Source organism: Oxyura jamaicensis, chromosome 5 (genome assembly GCF_011077185.1).
Source record: "Oxyura jamaicensis isolate SHBP4307 breed ruddy duck chromosome 5, BPBGC_Ojam_1.0, whole genome shotgun sequence".
Taxonomy (NCBI): Eukaryota; Metazoa; Chordata; class Aves; order Anseriformes; family Anatidae; genus Oxyura; species Oxyura jamaicensis.
Window position 1 is genome coordinate 31,689,926 of NC_048897.1, and position 18,330 is coordinate 31,708,255.

General features: G+C 44.4%; 1 protein-coding gene across 11 annotated transcripts in view; it reads left to right on the forward strand.

The window, feature by feature from the left end:
* The window catches only part of ESRRB (estrogen related receptor beta), a 151,498-nt gene that overhangs the window by 105,086 nt on the left and 28,082 nt on the right, over window positions 1-18,330 (forward strand). For all 11 annotated transcript variants that reach the window (XM_035328226.1, XM_035328227.1, XM_035328228.1 and 8 more), the window contains one exon: window positions 9,379-9,788. In XM_035328226.1, the coding sequence (XP_035184117.1) occupies window positions 9,379-9,788 (410 nt within the window). The remainder of the gene's footprint in view (window positions 1-9,378; window positions 9,789-18,330) is intronic.

The following is an 18,330-nucleotide window of genomic DNA, read 5'->3' on the forward strand; positions in this document are numbered from 1 at the left end:
TTTGTTCTGCTTTTGTTCATCATGAATTGTAAGGTAAGGCTGAAGGGAAGGGTGCCTTCAGTGGATATCTTGAAATGCAAGGAAGGGCAGGCTGAGGAAATTGCACTGGTGGCAGTTTTCTGTCAGAAATGCTAGGAGGGTAGTGACTGAAAGAAAAGGTCTATGTGAGATGAGACGAAGAATCAGGCTAGGATGCAAAAATGCGTGTGACATGAATGACTGTGATGGAAGTTTTCATTTCCTTGCCCAGCCAAAAAGGTAAAAGCAAAATTCTGATGTATAAGTGTTTGAAGTGTGCTCTACTGAATATGTTGTTGTATGAGTCTCATTCACAAGTGTCTGAAGGACACTGAAGGTACTACTAAGAGAGATATAGATTAGAAGTGCCCTAGATGGGCGCAGTATAAAGAAAGACATTCAAGAAGAAATGAAGGTCTAGCTGAGCGTTTCAACAGGGATTGAGTTCCAGCTTTGCCATAGCAAGCAAAATTTTTGAGCTGGTGTGTTCAATCTTCCAAATGCAGAAGTACTGGGGGAAGAAAATATAGACAGCGTGGAAATATGAAATGTAGAATGACTGCATGGGGAAAAAAAGGGGTGGTGGTAGTATTGGGATAAACAGTGAATGGTAAGCAAATCCTGGTCCTTGTTTTGCTGTGGTATCAACAGTAAGTATAAGCCAGAAGCAATAGCTCAAGTGCTAAAGCAATTCACTCTGGAGGGAGTGCCATTAGTACACCAGAGGGCAAGGTACTTTCAAAAGGCAATGTGTTAATAAGAGAATGAACTGATAATATATGTCACACCTCCAGATTAATTGTCACTTCATCTGCATAATGCTTCTTGCCGTTTACTAACAAGAGTGTTGCCCTAAAGGTGAAGAGAAATTACAAGAAGGAGGAGAGGGATGAAGGCTAGAAGGAAATCTATAATGCCTTCTGCCCAGGAGAAGGCATTTTATTTATTAAGCAGCCTCCAGACAGTTTGCTGCAGCAGCTAACTTGGGCTAGAGCAGATCTACCAATACGTAACTGGGCTCTCGTTATGCAACAGGTCAAAGGGATAAAATGTCTCCTGGGCATTAGACAAGCAAATACTATTTGTGTAAGAGCCAGAGTATGAGCACTTGTTGTCCCACATCTCCTTATCTTGCAGAAGAGACCAGCTTGAGCCTCCTTTGCCCATTCCTCTGCAAGGAGTCTGTTCTTCCAGTCTACATGGCAGAACTGGTGTCATGCCATGACCCACTTTGGTAGATCTCACTTCTCCTCGGGGCTGAGCACTGGAGATGGATCTCTGGATAGACTCTTGCAGCTAGGGAGCTGTGGGACTTTGTTGGCTTCCTAACCTATTTGTGTTTTAGCATCTTCAGCCTCCTGACTCAGAAGTTCTCTTGACCTCCTCGAATTATAAAGTAAATTAAATAAATAAATAAATAAATAAATCCTTATCTGTCTTTAGAGCAGGGGTAAAAGGCAGGCCAAGTGTGATGCGTTTTTACAAAGTAAGCCAGGTCCAGATGCCCAGCAAAGATGTGTCAGAAAAAGTTTGCGATTGGAATTAGGATGGTGTCACTCATTTATAATAAAAGGCTGGCAGTTGGACTTTGGTACAACCTGACAGTCCAGGCTGGTGTTCATGCTGTGGAGTAGAAGTCATACAATGCTTTCCACTCCAAATTAGAGAGCAAACTCATCAGCATTTTGCTAAGCTGTGATTTGTGTTTGTTCCAAAGACAAGTCTGTGGTATTTGTGTGGGCATATTAGGGACAAATGCCTTGCAAACAGTCTGTCTGGGTCTTGCCACGCTCTACAGAATAGACGCGTAGCCCATGCAAGCCAAAGGAAGCTGCTGCTAGCAAGCACAACAAACCCCATAGAAATCATATTTGCACTCTGGAGAAAAGTATTTAGGTTGGTTTGAGGTTCTGACTTTCTTGTCCTTTACAGCAAAGCAAAATGCTGTTATTTGAATAAAAACCTCTAAAGCCTAGGCACTGGTAACTTGGCAATTTATGTTTATGATCTGGTGTCCAACATTTTAACTAAGCCCATCACCCATGCAGTACCCAAGCTCTTGCCTAGCCCCAGAGAGAACTGAAGTTTGCCCTGGGAACAGGATATGTTCCCATATGATAGCATATGCCCCGAACAGCTGCCTGGACTGTGGTGGGTACGGCTGAGTTACCCACAGTGCAGAAGTGGCACATCAGCAGATCCCATTATTCTTGACCTGTTGTATGGAGAGGACCTGTCAGTAAGGGTGAGGAGGTGTATCTCACTTGAAGTCCGTATTGAGTGGACAAGCAGAATGGGTGGGCGTGCTGAGCCTTGCCTCCCCAGCACCACGGCGGGTGTCCAGAAGCAGGGAGCCGCGTGTGAGCTGTCCATGGTGCAGGCCAGGGGCCCGGCGGGTGCGAGCCTCTCGGCTCTGTGACATGGACTCTTTGCGTACGTGACCCAAAATTACATGGGCTGTTATTGCAGCTGTCACGTCTAGCCTGCCACTTGGAAAACGTTATTTCTGTCTCCTGTATCTAAAAACAAACACCTGACAAAATTTGGCTTGTTCCTGGAGCTGCGGCGAGTGTTTGAGAAGCTGATCTATCGCTTGTCACCCAGCTGTGAGTTGTGAAGCTTTCTCATCTGGCCTGCAGAGGACACAAAGTCTGTGTTGCCCAAATGGCACCATGGCATGATATGCACATCTCATTTACACATGCAGTGTAAGTTTGTCATCTGGGCTAACAAATACTGATAGTAAAAATAGGCCTGTAACCAAGAAGAGGTGGTATTTTTCTTTTAATCTCTGTTTAACCATTGGTGTTTCTGCTGATTAAAGAGTCTTTGGTCTTTCATGGTTGGTCTAAAAATGTTTGTGCAGTCTAAAGTGTGGTTTTGTTACAAGCTGGAACCTGAAGTAAACAGATTTATACTGGTAGTCTTCTCAGTTTGAAAAAAAAAAAAAAAAAAAAAAAAAAAAAAAAAAAAAGGAGAAAAGCTTGAAACCACTGTGAGGACTCCCCAGTTGTGACCTTCAGGACTAAAGCACAGTTCCACGAGCACAGCCATAGGGCACCTGGAAGTTACAACCTGTACAGGCGTGTTGCCTGCAGGGGTTTTCAGTTTTATTGTAGATCTTAGGACTTTAGAAGTTCAAGATTTAATTCTGTCTGGAATCCAGGTCCAGCTGTGAGAACCACCAAAAAAGACCATTTCTGACCTTTTGCATTGTTCCTTGTACCCAGAAAAAAAAAAAAAAAAAAAGAAGGTTTTGCCTGAGGAGGGTCTGAGAGGGTGTTCCCTTGCTCACTCCTTCCCCAAGTTCATCGCAGTCCTACAGATATATTTCAGCATTCATTCTAATGACAATTTCAGTCTTAGTGTTGGAAATGTCCAGCATGTTGGGTTGGTGGGTGTGTGATTTTCTTAGAATATACTTGTGGAGGGACTGGCCTATATGGCAGAACTTCTGATGCCCGTTCCTGCCTACCGCCAGGTAACTGGAGCATAGCACTGAGATAACCTTGAGTTGTTATTGAAGGTTATGGAATGAGGATCAACCATTAGAGAACATGAGAAGCAATGCCTCTAAACTTTCCTAGCTCCAGATCAGAATATGGAGGGCTGCTTGGAGAAGGTGCAGGGTCAGATACTTGGTTTTGCATCAGCACTTAGAGCTCCTGAGATGGAATTAAGTTACTGAATTCTGGATATCTTAGCTGATAGAGAATCCTTTTGGTGGCAGAAAGTTACCATCTACTACAGAGCCGGGTATTGTTTTAGCTGTCTTGCTAAGCAGGTGTGAGAGGTGTGTCTTTTTTTCTCTTGAGTCAGATGAAGTCTTGTACACAAATAATAGTAAATTCCTGACATGTTCTTATCTAGAACTGGGGTAATGAGGTGAACATAGTTACAAATGACTATTTCTGGAAAAAAAAAAAAAAAACTCAAGGTTAATAAAATAGCATTATCTGCATGGATCCGAAACTTGTAATCCCTTAGGTTTAGAAGGGGAGGGGGGGGGGGGGGAAGAGGTAATATTTACTCCCCGGATTTATAACGCTAATCTTTCTCCTCTTCTGGTCCTGTCCATCTAGAGTCCTTCTCTTGTTACTGCTACTGTTCTCAAGAGAACTTGAAAGCACTCCAGCCGTTGTAGAGCAGTAGCAAAAGGTGAAAGGCTAGAGAAGAATTGGATAAACTTGAAATATTAACTCAACATCACTGCCCAAAGGAGATAATGCTGAAGGATAAACACTGCCTAGAGCACAATCTTGATTTGGTCTAAATATGCATACCTACATCCAGGATCATAGAGATCAGAGCATGCTTGTCTGAGGGCAGTTACAGGCACACAAAGGCTAACAACATTGTGAATGATGAACAGCAGTGGGTTTATGAAACAGGAGTAGAGCAGACAATAACCTTTCTTGATACAATTAGATAATTAGTGGGCAAAACAAAAGCAGTGCATAGACTGTCTCTGGACCATGCATGGGCTTTTGACACAAAGCTTCAAGATCTTATTAGGGAAATCAGATCAAATTAGTTTTGATACAAATCCTGTGAAATGAATCATGGATTAGCTGACAGAGTGTAAACAGAAGGGTTAGAGACATTCTTTATCCTTTTGCAAAGGTAGTGTCCAAAAGGCCAGTGTTTCAGTTTTAAATAGCCATTAGTGACCTGAGGGAAAACGTAAAAGATTTAGTTCTCAAATTTATAGTTGACACACCTGAAAATATTAGAAACAAATTAGAGTAGAAAAATGTTCTAGGCTGAAAAAGAAAAACAAGCATTATTAAAAGGCCTTAGTAAAACAAGTGTCAGCTAGCAGTGTGTGGTTTAAAGGTAGTACTACTGTAAGGGTCTACTTCGGAACAAGGAGAATCCAAATTTCATCTTGTGCAGAGCAAGGTGGCAAAAGCAGCTTACATTCAGAGAGGTCCCAGCAACGCAGTGGGTGTCAGGTGATGTGAGCTGGTGTGGAGCCTGATGGCTGGCAAAGCTGCTGCTCAGTTGGTCGGTAAGTCTGCCTGGCTGTGTGTTTTCCGGAGTGTCTCTCCCCGTAGCGCTGTGGCATTGCTGCAGTGTGCGATTCAGGGCACCTTGCTGCAAGAGAGACCTGGGCTGGTTGGAACAAGGCCAGAGAAGGGCCACAAAGGTGCTAAAGGGATTAGAAGAAATGACCTATGATGAGGAAAGGTGAAAAGAACGAAACATTTAGAACCTCTAAGCCTGTTACATGGGCACAGAAATAGTAACGGAGTTTCCTGTGCCAGCACGGAGGAGAGTTGGATCAAGTCTCTCTCCTTTTACATTCCTATTAAGGTAACTAGAGCTGAGCAAAATGGCTGTTCATCACTTTGAACTCTTTGCAAAAAACGTTTAGCTGCTCTTGAAGTTCAAGATGTCTTATTTCCTTGCCAGGGTACACGCTGACTCTGTTTAAAAATCACCACAGGATCTCCATGAGACTTGTAGAAAAGTCAGAGCTGGTGAGGCTCGATTTGGTGTGTGCTGCCCAGCTGTAGCCAACTACACAAGCTGTACCAGAGGCCAGAAAAGAAAAACAACTCCTGGAGTGGCGGAGACACCTTAGCTATGATCTTTGGTCTGTCTTAGTGCTAAGGGCTTTTGTCTCCAAAGCATTTGTTCAAATCTAACCAGAACTTGCTATATATTGCTGTCTCCTGGAAAGGGACGGGAGCGTCCTCAGCTGTAAGGATGGCAGGGGTGTTGCTCTCCTTGACTGACCACCAGACAGTCGCTGTAACCACTGGCCTCCATACCTGAGGTTGTGAGTTGAGAACTGAGCTGCTCCTAGGAGACTGGTCTTATGTTTTTTCTTTGTTGTTGTTATTGTTTTTTCCTCAAGTGGAGGGAAACACCCCACTGAGTCTGTCTGAGGCAAGCCTAGCCTCCTATAACTTGCTGGTGACAAAGCAGTGCTAGTCTTCAGGTCTATCAGTCCAGAACCAAGATTTTTTTAAACATTGAGGCCTGGACCTGTGACAAGGGTCCTGAGAACTGGTTGCAAACAACTTTTTAATAGCTCCCTGGTTTATGATGGGCTGAGGGAGCAGTGCTCCTAGGTAAACTCCACTGTGGGATCTTGTCTTACAAATGGTGATTACACTTAGGAATATGGTAGACAGGACTTCCAAAAGTACTTGTGAATCTCAGACGCTGAGTAGCTGACTGGATATATTGTACCATACAACAATGGGATAATTCACCCTCCCTCATGCTCCCATAACCAGACATGGCAGTAGTAGCTTTGTCTTCCTTAAACAGGTTTGACTTTGTACTTGTAAAGGGTACCACTAGGACTAGGAAGCGTACCAGGGTGAGGGTGGCTCATTTATGAGGAACATGAAATGTTATTCCCTAGTTGGAGTAGATAAAAGCATGGACACAGAGGACTTCTGTCACCTCTGTTTAACCTTAATTTTCTGAAATCCTTCTGCTCCTAGTTTTCAGTATCTGTTGTAATATAGCTCAGAATTTTGTTTGTTGCCTCTTCATTTCTTCCCAGTCAGTGAATTCTGGGCATTTTAAGAGACAGAAGCTGGGATGTGAACTTCCCTGACCGAGTCTGACAGTGTAATTCACTTCTTGTAATGCCTTTTTCACAGTGTTGTCCTCTCTCTGTCCTTAGCATTGCAACTTCAACTTCTTTTACTGTAGAGTTCCTCAGTGCAGAAGAGTGCTTTATGGTGGTTTCACCTTCTGCATTAGCCCTAATCTCAGGTTTCTGTGCCCAGCAATCTTCAGGTTTTTACTACATATTCACTCCTCAGCTAGGGAGGGGTTCCAGAATTGGTCAGCACAGCAGCTTTCAGCTTTGCTATGAGATACTAAGAACTGGTCTCATCCAGCAAAGCTTCATCTTCCTTCACACAGTCAGCTGGAGCTGCACCAGCAGATCTGCACTCTGTCTAGCTGTCCTGCAGGACTGAAGATGAATGCACCTGCAGCAATTATTCCTGTAACTGCTCCATGGCCTCTAGTTCAGTGTGACCGTCTGGGCAAGGCATGGGCATTCATCAACTCATCACACCGTCTCTGAGTGGGACCAAACTCTGGATTCCTCTCAAGTAACACCAGGCAAAGCAGCTCAGGAACGTGAGATGCCTGCCCATACACTCAAGGTCAAGAGTCTTGCTAAATAACAGACTTGGCTGATCGATCCCAGAGATGGGAGATGAAGTCAAACATTGAGGATGAAACAGAGGAGGGAAAATTAAGATATACTTGGGTCAAATGAGATCATAAGGATGCAGGTTTGTGAAGCTGCTGCATATCAAGCATGTACACTCATATCTACAGACACACAGAAATTATGTCTATAACGTGAGCACCCCAGCCTTGCTGAATGCTTTTTCCTATCCCCTGATGGGTCTGACCTCTTGGCAGGAGGAGTTGCCACAAGTACCAGGTAAATAGGCTGAAACTGAAATAGAAATTACCCACATGACCATGGTATGGTAACTTTAAACCAGCAGAGCTTCCAAGAAGAAAAGTCAAGCATCCCCAGCCAGTCAGAATTCTTTGGACATGTCATCAGGAAAATCACTTGCTTGCCCGTATTTAGGTTTTCTTAAAAGCTGTTGACAAATTGTCTTGCTGGAGGGAAAATTTAACCTCTCAGGTTAATACTATTATCTATTTATAAGCATCTGAGACAGAAGAGTAGGCATACCCTACCCAGAAAAGAAAGGGAAGTCAATTTTCAGCGTGATTAAGGTTAACATGAATAACCCACAAAGATCTGTGTTGTGGTGTTTGATCCATGCATTAATGATGCACTTCTACTTGGAAGTGGGTGAACAATGAGGCTCTGCAGATGACATTAAATTTTCAAGAAAGACTTGAAGAACTCCAGAGGATTGTAATAAAGCTGGGAACATGGACAGCACAGTGCTAGATGAAGTGCACTGTTGACCATTGCAGAGGGCTGCATTTCAGAAGGCATTAATTTGATTTTTCATAGATCTTAATGGATTTTAAATTAACTGTAGCAACTCAGGAAAAGATCTGACGACCTCAGTAAGTAACTTGCTGATATAGTCTGTGGAAGAGATGGTAACAATTTAGATTTTAATTTGAAGAGGAAAAAAAAAGCAAACAATATAAGGAGTTATATAAGAGATGGGCTGAAAATAACATTGAAAATATGGTAACGTCACTAGGTAATTGATGGCGTGCCTTTGTCTTGACTACTGTCCAGACCTTCAGCTGGAGGAGTGATGGAGTGGTGCCAGTTTCATGCTGCTGAAGAGTTGCTTCATTGAACTCTTCGGGACCAAACAGAAATAGCCAGACTAGAGGAAGTTCAGAGATGGATGATGAAGTAGATAAGAGGTCTGCAAAAACTTCTGTATGGCAAACATATATAGATAATGAAGAGCCGAATCAGGAGAACATAGCAAAAGTACATTTCCTGAGAAGGAAAATCAGGAGATATTAAGGGAACCTGAAAGGCTGCAAATACAGCATGCACAATAGAAGTGGGTTTTTTCCTTTTTTTCATAGACTGCACAAGTAATCCCTGGAACTCATTGCCATCAGATACCATCAAAATTAGCAGAGCTCTAAAAAAAGACTGAACGTTTGTATGAGCAATAAGATTATCTATGACTACAGTAAATAAGAAGAAGAGCTTGCAAATTTGGTAAAGATGCTGTTCTTCCATTCACTTTGGAGCACAAGACTCTAAGAAGTGAAAGTTCAAATGAAACTTCTCCATGTGAAAGACTTATACTGGTAGATAGAAGAAAGATTAAGATTAAGCTGGAGGAAGCTTTTGATCAGATGATTTTCTTTCTGTTTCTGATCTCCCATTTTAGTGACATTAATGAAGGGAAGGAATGAATCCAACATGAAAATAACTCAAAGACGTCTGTATTACAAATAAAAATCCAAGCTGAGCACATCCTTCTTTCAGGGTGTGCTAGTGAGCCTCTTTGCTTAGAGCCAGGATGGGGCATCCTGAACTAACCAAGCATCTTTTTCATTTGGCCTGCTACAGAATGGCTCATTTATTTCTGTTGTTGCGGGAATACCTGGAGTGGGTGGATTGTGCCTCATCAGCAGTGATACCCCTTCCCAGCAGTGTAAACTGTGGAGAGCCTGAAATTGTGATCTACATGAATAGCCTTGACTTTCTCCTGGTATGAGATGGTGGGAAGCAGGCAGGTGTTTCATAGTGTGTTTTGATCATAACCCTGAGGAGATCCACCTGCATGGGGCTGAACTGCCTGAGCCAACTGGAGTTGGACTGAGGTGGGAAAGGGAGGGCTCTCTTTTGAGTGCCCAGGAGCTGTGTTTAGCCAGGAGGCCACTGAGTGCCTTTGCTCTCTCTCTCTGCAGGCTGCTCGGCAGAATGGCCACGGAGGAGCGGCACCTCTCCTCCAGCTGTGGGTCCTTCATCAAGACCGAGCCCTCCAGCCCATCCTCTGGCATCGACGCCATCAGCCACCACAGCCCGAGCGGCTCCTCCGATGCTAGCGGTGGCTACGGCATTGCAATGGGTGGCCACCCCAATGGCCTGGACTCACCGCCCATGTTCAATGGCACGGGGATTGGCGGTGGGTCCTGCCGTAAGCGTTACGATGACTGCGCCAGTGCCATCATGGAGGATTCGCCCACCAAGTGCGAGTACATGCTTAATGCGATCCCCAAGCGGTTGTGCCTGGTGTGCGGGGACATTGCTTCGGGGTACCACTATGGCGTGGCTTCCTGTGAGGCGTGCAAAGCCTTCTTCAAGAGGACTATTCAAGGTACGGTGTACCAATTTTTGTTAGTCTTACCAAGGATCAGAAATTCCTTAGGTGACTTTGAAAACCTCAGTGCATGTGCGTGTAGACAAATTGCAGTGCACTGACCTCCTTGTACAATTCATGTATGAGGTATATGTCTGTGTCCTGACTGCCAAAGGTATGCTGAAGATGTGTGCATGTACAGGTACAACAGTGTAGCCAAAAGTAGGAGTGCATCCAGGCAAGCTCCAATACCCAGGGATGCTTGGGTGTACTTACACAAGCAGGCTGTGTGGGAGCATATGTGCCTAAACACACAAATATTCCCTATGTTTCCTACACTCTCTAACTGGGGGAAAAAAAATAAAAAAAAATAAAAAAAAAAAAGGAAAGAAAAAGAAAGGACAGAATAAGGACAAAAGTGTATTGGGTTTACCCGGCTGTGGTGGGTTGACTAGAGACAGGCATCCAGTGGGTGAGCAGCTGTGTGAGTACTTGGCAGGGTTCAACCCACCACACCAACACTTCCTTGACTCCTGCAAAATGAAGGAAATGCACATGTGGGGAGAGCATTCGATTTATTTTTGTTCATTGACTGGGCCAGTCATGCCTGAATGCATTCTGTCACTGGGGGTGTTCAGCTCTGGAGTGGAAAGAGCAATACAGGGTGCAGTTCAGCCCAAATCTCTACAAAATCAACTATTTCTAGTTTAATTTCTTAGGTTCCAGATGTGTTTCTTTACTGCTATCCAGCTGTGGCAATAATCACTCTGTAGTGCTCCACCGAGTTTTCCTCTTTCATTATGCCAAGTGGAAGGCATGCACATCACTATGGCATTGGCATCTACTCTTGCAGAGTTTCTGTGATTTATTGTTGTTGAATCTCCTGTGATTGAAATTTTACTTGTACTTCTGGCTGTTATCGCAGAATCTGTCCCTTCTCCAGCACTTGAACACATTTTCAGTGTTTCTCTTTGGAACGTTCAGGTACTGAAGGAGGGACAGGGTAGTACTCTGAAAGCAAAGCTCTAGGAACTTCTTATACAGGAAGATCCCAAAAAGCTAACCCCTCATAGGAGCGATACAGGAGCATCTCTGTGGAAGAGCAGAAGATAGGCTTAACCTGGACAGAGAGAAAGAAAAAAAAACTAGGAAGTTTTGAAGAGTTTTCAGAAGAATTCAAAAGAAAATGATGCAGAGCAAGAGTAGAGCTTGTATTAGCTTTGGTAATACATCAGCTGACTTCATCCTAGGAAGGGAGGCTGCTTCCCTCCAACCCTCTCACTGTCTGTTAACGTGTAACAGACGGGAAAGAGCGATTGGAGAGTTCTCACCCTGTCATCAGCTAGGGCTAGCGACTGAGACACCAAAATGCTTCAGTTCCCAGGAGTGGGAGAGCCCAGGGTGCTGTGCTGAGGAGGAGCAATTCCAGCTATGGAGCTGAAGGCTGAGCATGGGAGGAAATCAAGTAGGACAAAAGTAGGGAGGAAATTGGGTAGGAAATAGAGCTGCACAGTTTGGCTGAGTCAAGAAAATGTTCCAAGGGCAGTGCTGCAGGTGCGTGATGTGTCCAAGCACAGCCCTGGGCATGCAGGGGAAAAGGTTTAAGTATCACATACAAGAGACAATGAGGTAAAAACATTTCCAAAAGGTATTCATTTGTCAGCTGTATTACATTCGGTAGATGTGTTAACTGTCTAGCTGAAGAAGTGGGAAAATCTTCATCCAGGCTGCCCATCTATGTGGTGCTTGCAGATATGTGTTATACAGTTACGTTCCCTGATTATATCTTCAAGTCTTCTCGTGGTTCTGGTATTTGGGAATGGTGTTGACTGGAAGATTTGAGCACAGGGAGGGAGCTCCAGGTGCTTTGGGGATGTAGTAGCTAAATTTGTTATCCAGCTCTTGTGATCTTGGACCAGCCACTCCCCTTCCCTGTGCTTGGGTATTGAGATGTGGAAAACCAATTACTATTACAAGACTACTTAGTCTGTTGGCTGTACATTTGGTACCTTTATTTAGCAATAACGGTGCTGTAACGATTAGACTACCACAGCCTTATCTTAGACTCCCCTGACCATGAGGCAGAATTTCAGGTTAAGTTCCCCTCTAAACAACAGCTCCCTTCTCCCCCACACCCTTTTGAATGATGTGGTCTGTGTTGTTAGCTGCATTAACACATGTAAAACCTACATGTCTTGAGACAGGAGGATCTTGCAGCAGCCCCTCTGCCACAGCAGTGAGAAGAACAGACACCCAAGCTGCAGACCTCTTTTGAGTTAAAGTATGGTGGAGCCTGCCAGCTCTGTCACTCACTTTTTCCTTAGCTAGGTGAGGCCAGGCTGTCCTGGACACTGTGAGGTCCACTGCTTTTCAAGTGATGGGAAGGAGATGGGCTGAAAGCTAGCAGGTACATGGCAGGTTATCTCCAAGGTCAGTACTACATACAGCTATGTGAGAGTTTTCCATCAGTAAGATTTTTGCAAAGAGCAGGATTTTTACCAAGTCAGATTTCCCCCAGGAAGATGTTGATAATAGGGGGAAAAAAAAAAAAAAAAAAAAAAAAAAAAAAAAAAGGAAGTCAGGAACATCCAAACCATTGATTCACTGCAAGCTGAATTGGAACAGTCGGTTTTGCCAAAGTAAGCCAAGATCACACACCACATCCTAATCTGACCTGCAGGTTAAGAGGGGTCACGCCTGTGACATCTCTCCTGTTGTGTGGTGTGTCCCAAGGTAAGGATCAAGGCCTGGAAACCTGTGTCATCTCCAATTTGCAGCACTGGCAGTTCTTGAGATAAAAAGGCAAAAACCTGAGACCAGATGATAGCACACACCACTGGGCTGTAGGCCTTTCTCTCTGTACTTGTCGTTTTGTCCCCAGGGTGGACTTACTGTGCTTTGGGGAAGAGTCAGAAATTTTAAATTGACATGAAGCATTTTCAGTCAACTAGGCTGTCCAACAAAATTTTAAGCCTATTTCTTTGTCAATGTATTGCTTTGTGGGAGCTGTGCTTTGGGTCCCCATTAGATCCTAGTGGCAGTCTGCATTTACCTCCTTGATGCAGGTATCCTTTGTAAATACTGTGGCCACTGTGAGCATTGTGGATGGTGCAGTCTTGCCAAGATAGGAGAGAATCTGAATTTCAGGCACCTTGAAGTGTGCTGCTCTTGGTGCTTAAGGTAAGTCTGATTTGAAACCAAGAATTTCATATTAGTCAAATGAAATGGAAAAGGTCTGTTACAGGAAAGATAATGTGTTTTGGATGTTTCTGAATTAAAACTTTTAAAATTTCTATTCCATGGAAATCCTAAGTAATCCTTTCATCCAAATTCAGGACAAATGCAAATGCTGAATTTCTTACAGGATACAGATTCTTAATCTAACTATATTCATTCTTGAAATAGTTTGTTCAGTAGATAGAACATAATATATTAATCAAATATATTGTCATTATCTTTTGTTCATCAGTTGTTATAACTGGTGAGTAGTTGCCTTTTCTGAATATTAAACTAATAACAGTGCTATGTAACCATACGAGCCCTTTATTATTCAACATATTCATGACTACCCTTCATCTATTTTTCATTTTTAAATAGCAAAAAATAAGGCTTTTTCTAAAATGACCCATTAATACAAAATAAAATTTTAAAACTCAACAAAATAAATCTGAATTAAGATTTTCCTCCCTGACCTTTGTGAATCAGCTCATTGCATGCTTGGAACTCATACCCATACAGTGATACAACAGAACTTGCATGCATTTATACTGGGGAGAACTGGTTTTTGGAGCATCAGAGAGAAGAGACATGTACCATCATTTTCTGAGTGGGCAGCTTGTGTATCAGGTAAAGTGTCTGCATCTGTGGATTCCCTGCTTGAGTCTTGCAAACTTCTTGCAGTGTAGCTCCACAGCTGCTGTTCTGAGATGCCCTTACACCAATAAGGGGCTTAAAATGTGGATAATGCAGCTCAGATTTGTGGGGATTTGTAACAAAATCCATACTCCTCTAGGGCCTCCTCGTTGTCATTGTAGTGGTCAGCGTGGCTGCTGGGAAAGTAGGAGCAGCTGAGAGAGTTTGCACGTCGTCCTGAGTGGAAGAGTGTTCCTGTCCACAGGAGCAGCAAAGGGCCTGTGAGATGCAGGAGGGACGTTTGCATCCTTGCAGTAGAGGTCATGGCAGTCAGGCCCTGTCCTGTCCCTTTGTCCTTTTCAGAAATGTGCCTGCTACTTCTCAGATGGGAGTTCACACACGAAACACAGGTGTTCTAAGCTTTCAAAAACTTGCAGCATAAGCAGAAAAAGCATGGTATATCTAGGACCTGGTGCCTGAGTGCTGTTTATTATCACAGCCCTAGCACTTGGAGTCAGAAAACTATCTCCAGTCCAACTCAGCTCTGTTAGTTTTGTTTAATCTTAGCCTCAGTGCATCTGCGGAGATTGCTCTGTGCAGAATGATCTGTTCTCTGAACCTTCAGTAAATAAGGATTTCTGTGTTGGAAACCCCAGTGTCTGTGAGAAAGCACATCAGGCTTAGAGAAAGATGTGTGTTGCCAGCAGAGAGCCCTGGGGCATGTCTCCTGCACCCGCTTGCAGACAGGAGGATGACTTGAGTCAGGCTATGCAAAATGTCCAAGTCCTTTCACATGGAGCAAAAGTCAGGTGTGCCACCCTGAGAAGGCAAACAGTGCTGATGTTAGACCTGTAGCTAGCTCCATTTACTCTCACAGTGTCAAGAGCCTTGACCTTCTTATTTCAGTTTTAATTATGTGAAGTAAAATTTTGGTTAATCCAAGCACCAGCCCAGGCTGTGATATACACAGATACTAGGCTTTTTTTTTTTTTTTTTTTTTTTTTTCCTCCCTCCCTCAAAAATGGGAGCATTCACTGATGCTTGCATAGGCTTAGGCACCTAGGTCAGGAGCATGATCCTGGAAGCCCAGGATAACCCTTCTGAAAATCAAGCCTGTTGTTCAGGTGCCTAAATAGAGACTTACAGGTCCAATATTAGAATCCCTTTCCTTGAAAACTGTGGCCTAAAATATAACCCCTCTCACCTCACTCAGATCATTGGAGAGATTTTCCTCTGATTTTCACAACATACCTCTCCTAACGTCAGGACTCAGACTCTGACATCTCAGCTACTTTAAGCAGAAGGTAATAGAGAATCCACTGCATGCATATTATCAGTGTTCCCCTGTCCTGGTGCAGAGGAGATTGGACTGGTGCCTACTGGGTGCTGAGGCTCTGCTGCTCTGGCTCTGCACTCACCGTGGGCCATTTTACAGTTTTCAGGTCCCTTTTCACTGGGATACCTAAGTGACCAACGTGCCTTTGGAAGTGGAGATAAAAAGGATTCGGACAAAAGTTTGTGGGTACTGAAATAAAAGGAGGTAATGGCTTGCTGAAAGGTCCAGTTTCTTTCTCCTGCAGACTGTCACATGCAGCGGTAACATGGTGGCAGTATACTGACTGCTAGATGGGACTTCCCTAAACCTGTGGTATTTTGCAAACAGTTCTTGGAGGAAAAAAAAAAAAAAAAAGCGGGGGGGGATAAAAGGAAACAAATGCATGAGATGAGAAGGCTATGAGATGGATTTCCCTGGGAATTCCAGCTCTCAACCTTCTGGGTGCCAATGGAGAGTGGCACCATGCTGCTGTGCTGCATCAAGTCACTGGGGTGAAAAGTGTGACTTTTTGTCTTGAGCGAATAGAATTTGGCGCTTAGCAGCAATTATCTCCAAGTTTGGTCTTTTCCCTGAAATTCTGGAAAAGCTGCAGTGATGTGGCCCAGTGAAACAGAGGAAGGGAGCAGTGCATGTGCAGCATTTCAGAGCAGCATGGAGGATGCAAGGAAGAGTGAGGAGAGGGAAAGAATGGTGAAAGGGAATGAACCAGAAAGAGAGAAGAACCAGAAAGAAGAATTTGGCCATTTACTTGTTTGTTTGTTTCAGAAAGCAGAGGTTGAAAAGGTTTTAACTCTAAAGACTTTAATAGTTACTTCTGTTTGATCTCTCCTGAGTTCCCTTGTATAAGCTGGAGAAGGCTTTATAAAAAGGTAGGGTCAGTGAGTAAGTGGGGAGCAGCTTGTGCTTTCAGTGCTATGCTAATTCTGAGCTCATCTCCCCCGAGGAGCCCTGTCCTTAACTCAGCAGGAGCTGTGGGAGAGCAGTTCTCCTCTTCCAGACCTGCCCCTTCTGGAGAGCTACAGTGACCACGGGGTCTCTTGGATAACCAAGTTCTGGAGTGCAGTTTTCAGGTGCTCCTATTATGTGTCCACTGGAAATTTTGTTCCAAAGTGTTTAACAGTCAAAGGTCCCCATTTTACAGAAAATAGGGTAATTTTGCAGTTCTCCAGTATAAAAAACATGATCTATCACTTTAATAGTCCTTGGCTGTTCCTTAGCATCTCTCATCTAAAGGCTTTAAAGTGCAGTTAGACCTTAATGAATCAAGACTCACGATCCCCCCAGAAGGTAGGTTTGGTGCTCATTTCATTTTCCAGATGGGAAGCCTAAGACACAGAGAGGAAGTGATTTGCCCTCCAAGGCTACATATGAAGCCTAGAACAACTCCAAACTCTGATCTTGTCACCAGCCACTTGTGCTTTTTTCTGAAGCCATTTTTTAGGTAAATCTTGTGCAGTGGCATCAGGGAGGTCCTGGCAGGTTTTTCAGACCAGATGTAAATATTGCCTAAATCAAGGAACACTCTTCTAATAAATGACAGTTCAAAGCAAGGCCATGTCTACTAGATTATCCCATTTTCTGCCCTTTCCTTCTGGGTCAAATAATCACACACAGGCTTGCCCCAAATTTATGCTCACATACAGACTTGTCTGTGTGAGCCCTTGCACACGGAGACCCTTCTGCAGGGCCTGGTGGCACCCTGAGCTGCTGCAGCAAGGGGGGAGCTCTCTCTGAGCCCCCTGTGCCGGCAGCCAGGCAGGCAGTGTGACCGCCAGCCGCTGGGAGGCTGCTGGAATTTCGATGAGTTAATCTCATCACTTTATCACAGGGCACTTACAGAAATTAGAAGGAGCTGTGAGCAGCTCGCTGTGCTGGCAGCCGGCCCCAGGAACCATAAAAGAAATTGAGAGACCGGAGAGGAAAAAAAAAAAAGTGGAAAAAAAAGTCAGAGAACTTTGTTAAAGTTTTGGAGATGATAGTTTTCTTGGATGAGCTCTGCTTGGGTAATGCTGATTGTGCCTTCCCTGGTGATGTCCCTGCTTCCTGCAAAAATGGCAGGTATTGCCCCCAGCTGTAGCTTTCCATCCATGCAGTGCAGGGCACATTTGGGGCCTGGTATAAAAGTCCGTTTGCTTTGGCAGCTTTGTCTTGTGTGAAGAGGTTCCCTGGGCCTCATCTCTAGCATGTACCCTTGTAAAGAGCGCTGTAAGACACAGTTGCTGATGCCTTCTTCCATGGGACTGGGCACAGCGTGTGTAGAAGGGGTACGTAAGCCTGTGTTGGATGCAAAGGCAATATGATGTGCCCAAAGGGATGTCCCACCAGTGCTGGGTGTGTTTTTTCACCTTCGTGTACCAGCAGTCCCTATGGATGTTGTGCTGCGCAGTGGCCACTGCATTGCCATCTGGGAAGGGGAGCATGCCCTGTGCCCACCCTCATCTGGCTCTGCTGCCTTAACAGGTGTGATCCCAGCACAGAAGTGCCTGTAAGCGGCACCTACAGTGCCTGTGAGTTGTACCTACAGTGTGTGGGGGGGACCCTGTACCTACACTGACACCATCACAGTTTAGTTGTGATGTAGGTTTCTTAGACCATTCCCAGTGTTTTGTCAAGGAGAGGCATGAGGATGATAGAGGATCTGCCTGACTCAGTAGAGTGACCTTGAACTGCTGGAGAGGGCTGTATTTGCCTCTGGATGCTGTGAGGGCTTAGTGTCTTTGGTGTAGCATGTGTTAGGGGGCAATTTTTTTACCTTGGGACCACCAAAGATGAAATCTTACAGCTCTCCAGAACTCCAGTCTTGGCTTTGGTGTGCTAAGTGGGCACTGAAACTTAGGAAAGAGTTTCCAAAGTGAGCCTGTAAGTTTTATCCCAGGTTTGTTCCTGCTTTCTTCCTTCCTGTGTGGGGCACAGCAAGGATCAGATCATGAGGTCAGGGCCTGTGTACTCATGAGTCTGTAAGCTGCTGGAGCTCTGTGTCTAGAGCAGGAATTTGTTTATTGCCTTGAGATCAGGCCTGAATCTCAATTTCCAGCTGAGAACCTTGATACGTTGCTGGCTATTGAAATTCAAGTGCTGCACAATGACAAAATTTAGTCTGAATGGAAGCAACTTGTGCAGCATTCCCTGCTCCTGCAGACAGACTGCATTTTGGGTGCAGAGGAGCAATGGTGAGAAATGGGATGGCTGGTCTGGAGCTGAGGGTCAAGTTGCAGGTCTTCTGACAAGGCGGGAGGCAGGGGGTACAAGGCTTGTAACTACCAGGCAGCCCACTTCTATGCTTTGAGAGTTGCATGCTCCAGGGGTTTCACCCATGAGGGGCCAAACATAGTGATGTAAATCAAATGGTGCTTTCTTTCTTTTGAATCCATG